General features: G+C 48.1%; 1 protein-coding gene across 3 annotated transcripts in view; it reads right to left on the reverse strand.

Moving 5' to 3' along the window:
* RPL11 (ribosomal protein L11) overlaps positions 1-212 on the reverse strand; it is a 5,147-nt gene extending 4,935 nt beyond the window's left edge. Inside the window, exon 1 of one of the 3 annotated variants that reach the window (XM_006777562.2) lies at positions 120-209. In XM_006777562.2, coding sequence (XP_006777625.1) covers positions 120-125 — 6 coding nt within the window. In that variant the 5' untranslated portion in view covers positions 126-209. Of the gene's footprint in view, positions 1-119 lie in introns of all 3 variants that reach the window. The other 2 variants (XM_006777563.1, XM_015557283.1) reach the window with 2 other exon arrangements.
* Between the last annotated feature and the right edge of the window lie 5,032 nt (positions 213-5,244).

Below are 5,244 nucleotides of genomic sequence, written 5' to 3' on the forward strand. Positions count from 1 at the left end.
GACGGCCAGCAGCCCCGGCTCCGTCCTCCTCGGGCTGCGAACGAGGCAGCCCTCGGGGGCTCGGCCGGCCGTGGATGGAGGCGGATGAAGGGAAGCTAACCCGGGCCTGGGATACTCACCGCCATGATGAGAGACAGGAAGAGAGAGTGAAGTTTCCGGCGCAGGGCCTTATGGGACAGGAGGCGGGCTCTTTCCCACGCTAACCAGAGAGAAGAGGCGGAGAGAGAGGCGCGGCGTAGCGCCGGCTGCCCCCTCGTGGGCACTGCTAGCAACTGCAGGCAACGCTGGCGGACCACCAGCTTCCAGACTGGGTTTTACTTGGGCTTCTCGGCCCTCCTCCTCCCCTGGGCCAGTCTCAGGACCTGGTGGGTCTTGCGTGAAGAGACAGCCAGAACTGCATTAAATCAATCACACAAATTACAAAGCAGATAAGTTATTCTGCAAAAAATGACATTTACACAGTTAGAACATAGTGGCTTGAGTCCTGAGCTGTGAAGACAGGCAGATGTGGTCCTGTCTTGGCTAGCCAATAGCTATATGCTCTTAGACAGCTTACTAATTAGACCTCCTTCAACCTCAGTTTTCCTTATCTTTAAAATGGGCACATGATATTGTGAACATTAAATGAGGTAACTGTGTAGAGCATATAGTAAGTCCACAATGAGTGGTTACTCTTGTTATTAATATAACCCTACTGTACCCAAGCAACCCCCCAAAAAGTATTAGACATGGTATCCAACTAAAAGAGTGTCACCTGCAGACACCAAGACTGCTTATAGGTCAGTCTCTGACGGACGAGGCCTCCAGTCCTGACTGTAAGAGGGCTCCCTGACTTACACTAAATCCTTAGCAGCAGGACCCAAGAGGTTACCAGGATCCATATCCCAGGCAGGAGCTGGCCTTGAGCCAGCCAGTACCTTTAACAGGAACCAATGGGGAAAGAAGAACTTAGAGGATTTCGGTGGGAAAGGAGCCAAGCCACTTTCTTATGCTGCCACAATCCCCTTCTCTCCTCGCTAGGGGGGAGATAGAGGCCCCTAGATGTCTCTGTTCCATCCGTTGGGACAAAAGGGAAGCTGGTCTGAGGGCGGAGGGAGAAGGCCTCCCTTTGAGCCTCCTCCTTCAAGCAGCCAATGGCTCACCCAGAGCTGGGGGGCCTCAGCCAGACCTCCAGGAGAGGGCAGAGCCAAAGGAGGGGCTGCTTCAAACCTTGGAATCAGCTCTAACCGGTTTGGCTCAGTGGATAGAGCATCGGCCTGCAGAATCTAGGGTCCCAGGTTTGATTCCAGTCAAGGGCATGTACCTTGGTTGCGGGCACATCCCCAGTAGGGGGTGTGCAGGAGGCAGCTGGTCAATGTTTCTAACTCTATCCCTCTCCCTTCCTCTCTGTAAAAAAATCAATGAAATATATATTTTTTAAAAAACACAAAAACCCTTGGAATCAAGAGACCACTGAACGCAACACATGACCCTGGTTTCCTTTTGCTGTGAAGCATATTTTTGGGGTAACTGACAAAATCTGAATGACGTCTGTCGACTTCACAATGTATCCATGTTCACTTAAGGCCCTCGTTCTGATCACTTAACCTCGGTTCCATGGGAGGATGTCCTTGGGTTTAAAAAAATACACATTGCATTTTGGGGTAAAGGTGCATCATAACTGTGGCTTACTCTCAAATGGTTCCGAAAAAAATAGTGTACTTAGAGAGAAAAGGATAAAGCAAATGTGGTCGATTTAAGATTTAGGGGATCTACGTGAAGTATACATGGGAGTTGGTGCAACTTCTCTGTGACTCTCAAATTGTCAAAGTGAAGTTAAGAAAATAATTTGAGGGAAACATGTCCCCTAGGAAGATAAAAGAGAGTTCATCCTCCAAAGTTCAGTCTTGTTCTCTCTGCGCCCCCCCCCAACTTTTTCCACTGCACTTCCCCCAAATAGCTCTCACTTGACCCAGGACCCACACTGTGTTGATGAGAATCGCTAATTAATTGCTGGTTTACCATGGCCAGCAGGTACCAACTCACTTGACCTTTAACATCCCTGGGAGTCAGATACTATTGTTTTCCCATTTTACAGATGAACAAACAAGGCACAAGAAGTTTAGTAAGTTTTATAGACGCTATTTAAGTCTATAGTCTAATGCCAGAGTCCAATCTGGTTCTAAGAGCAGATGAACCAGGTCAGGGCCAAAAGCCACCCCAGGGTGCCCCCTTTGCACCTTTTCCTCCCCAGGAGCCCAGCTCTGCGGTTCTTGCACCAGTCAGGTCCCCAAAGGGAAGCAGAGGGGGCGGAATTAGCCCAGCATCTCCCACCCCTTCCTTGCAGGAGAGGCATCCAGGTCAGGAGAAGCAGAGGCAAAAAGACTTGCCGTGCTTTACTCTCAGGACACAAACTCATCAGCAAAAAGAAAAACACATTATGAAGGGCAGGTTTAGGACACTCAGGCGACACAAGAGCAACTCCCAGGCTTCTCCTGGAGCCGTGGGGGCTACTAAAGACTTCCTCAAGGCAGCGGTGGCCCTGTCTTGGCTAGCTAATGGCCTTATGCCCTTGGAGAAGCAGACTTGTAAACAAGGGCAGCTTCATTGAGTGTAAGACCTTCTAAGGCAGTGCTTCTCAACCTCCTGGCCCTTTAAATACAGTTCCTCATGTTGTGACCCAACGATAAAATTATTTTCGTTGCTACGTCATAACTGTAATGTTGCTACTGCTATGAATCGTCATGTCAATATCTGATATGCAGGATGGTCTTAGGCGACCCCTGTGAAAGGGTCGTTCGACCGCCAAAGGGGTCGCGACCCACAGGTTGAGAGCCGCTGCTATAGGAGGAGCTGTCAGGGTTGACTTAAGCCAGATGAACAAGAGGAAGGCCATGTCAGGCACGTTTATACGTTTAAATAATTCAAACTCGTAAGGAAAAAAGGAGAGTATTTCCTGTTTTCACAGAGGGGATAATTGAGGGTCAGAAGGGAGCCATAGCCTTCTTCAAGGGGACCTGCAGCTCCCAACTTAATGATTGATCTTCATAAGTTGATACTGAAAATTTGACCAAATATTTGTTGAATTTTGGGGAAGTCATTAATTATATACAATTATTGAGTCTAGACCAGTGGTCGGCAAACTCATTAGTCGACAGAGCCAAATATCAACAGTACAACAATTGAAATTTCTTTTGAGAGCCAAATTTTTTAAACTTAAGCTATATAGGTAGGTACACTGTTATTAACTTAATTAGAGTACTCCTAAGGCTTAGGAAGAGCCACACTCAAGGAGCCAGAGAGCCGCATGTGGCTCGCGAGCCGCAGTTTGCTGACCACGGCCTAGAGACCCTAATTCCATCTAGTCCGCTGACTGAATGCTTTGTTTTCTTTCCAGCATCCAGAATATAGTGGGTGCTTAAGAAATTCTCAAAAGGACATAACAATAAGACCCTTCATCTCTAAACTGAATTATGTGATGATACTTAGGGTTGGGGAACTGGGCATCAACACTTCAGGTTTTTGTTTTAATGTCATTATAGGAGAGGCCCCCTCGGCCAACCGCTATAAAGTGACTCTCTCATGTCATGGCTTCACCCTTCGTTAGCGTTTTCTTAGCATCTGCCACCATCCACTCTATTATAAAGGTGACATATCAGTTCACTGGACATACAGGACAGAAGAGGTACAGAGAGAATCAAGATGCCTGAAGTTAAGGGCCAAGTGGGAGGCCAGACCATCAGAGCAGCAGGACTGGTCAGCACCTGGGCCTTAGGTCGGGCAGACGATCAGGACCCCGGTGGAGTTTCTCCTTTCCAGCCATAGGTCCTTGAGCACATCTCTCGGCTTTGAACCTCAGGCTCCCGTCAGTGCCACGGGAAACCCCGGCCTCCTCCTCAGAACTTTACATTAAAGGCAGAGCTGGGGGAGGGGTCCTGGGTCACACACAGCACACTCCCAGCGGTGGGGCGGTCACTCGTCCTTGGCGAGGGAGGCTCTCCGAGGAGGGAGGAGGCGGTGACTGCCATGGGAAAGGCTGGGAAGGGAGCGGAGGGAAGGCCTTGGTGGGCGGGGCAGAGGCTCCAGAAGAGGCAACCTTCCTCCCTGTAGAGAAGCAGACCATGCAGCGCAGAAACCACATAGAACACTTCTTTTTTTTTTTTTAATATATTTTATTGACATGGCCTTGACCGGAATCGAACCTGGGACCTTTCAGTCCGTAGGCCGACGCTCTATCCACTGAGCCAAACCGGTTTCGGCACAGAACACTTCTTGTCTCGTGGACTCAGAAATGGGTGGCCCGGGCCTGGCTGGTTTGGCTCGGTGGATGGGGCGTCGGCCTGTGGTCCTCATGTTGTGACCCAACGATAAAATTATTTTCGTTGCTACTTCATAACTGTAATGTTGCTACTGTTATGAATCATCATGTAAACATCTGATATGCAGGATGTTCTTAGGCGACCCCTGTGAAAGGGTCGTTTGACTGCCAAAGGGGTCGCGACCCACAGGTTGAGAACCGCTGTTCTAGGGAAATTACTTTTAGTATGACGGTGCATAATATGCATACTTTTTAAGCAGTCGTTGTATTTATCCCTCTAAAAACCCCAGCCAAAGCCCATCAGAGGCATCATCTTCACCCTAAAACGGGGGTCCTCAAACTACGGCCCGCGGGCCACATGCAAATATAAATATTGTATTTGTTCCCGTTTTGTTTTTTTACTTCAAAATAAGATATGTGCGGTGTGCATAGGAATTTGTTCATAGTTTTTTTTTAAACTCTAGTCCGGCCCTCCAACGGTCTGAGGGACAGTGAACTGGCCCCCTGTTTAAAAAGTTTGAGGACCCCTAATCTAAGATCATACACATAACAAGTTTTAGTGTGCATACAAGATTTCATCCCAGGTGGCCAGCCATTTATTGGATACTCATAAAATGCCAGCACTGTATTAATGGCTTTCATACTTTATCCCATTTAATCTTCACAGTAGACTTATGAGGAAGATTGTTATAGGTGGGGAAACTGAGTCTCTGAAAAGTCAGATGATTTGCTCAAGTCTTCCCAGCAAGAACATTTTAGACCTGAGTTTGTGTGATCAGCCATGTGTGATCTTCAACCCAAGCTCTTATTTGTTATCCTTTCTATTAAAATAGCCAAAATATGCCCCAACCGGTGTGGCTCAGTGGATAGAGTGTCGGCCTGTGGACTGAAGGGTCCCAGGTTCAATTCCAGGCAAGGGCATGTACCTTAGTTGCAGTTTCTAAGAA

This window comes from Myotis davidii, unplaced genomic scaffold (genome assembly GCF_000327345.1).
Source record: "Myotis davidii unplaced genomic scaffold, ASM32734v1 scaffold149, whole genome shotgun sequence".
NCBI classification, from domain to species: Eukaryota; Metazoa; Chordata; class Mammalia; order Chiroptera; family Vespertilionidae; genus Myotis; species Myotis davidii.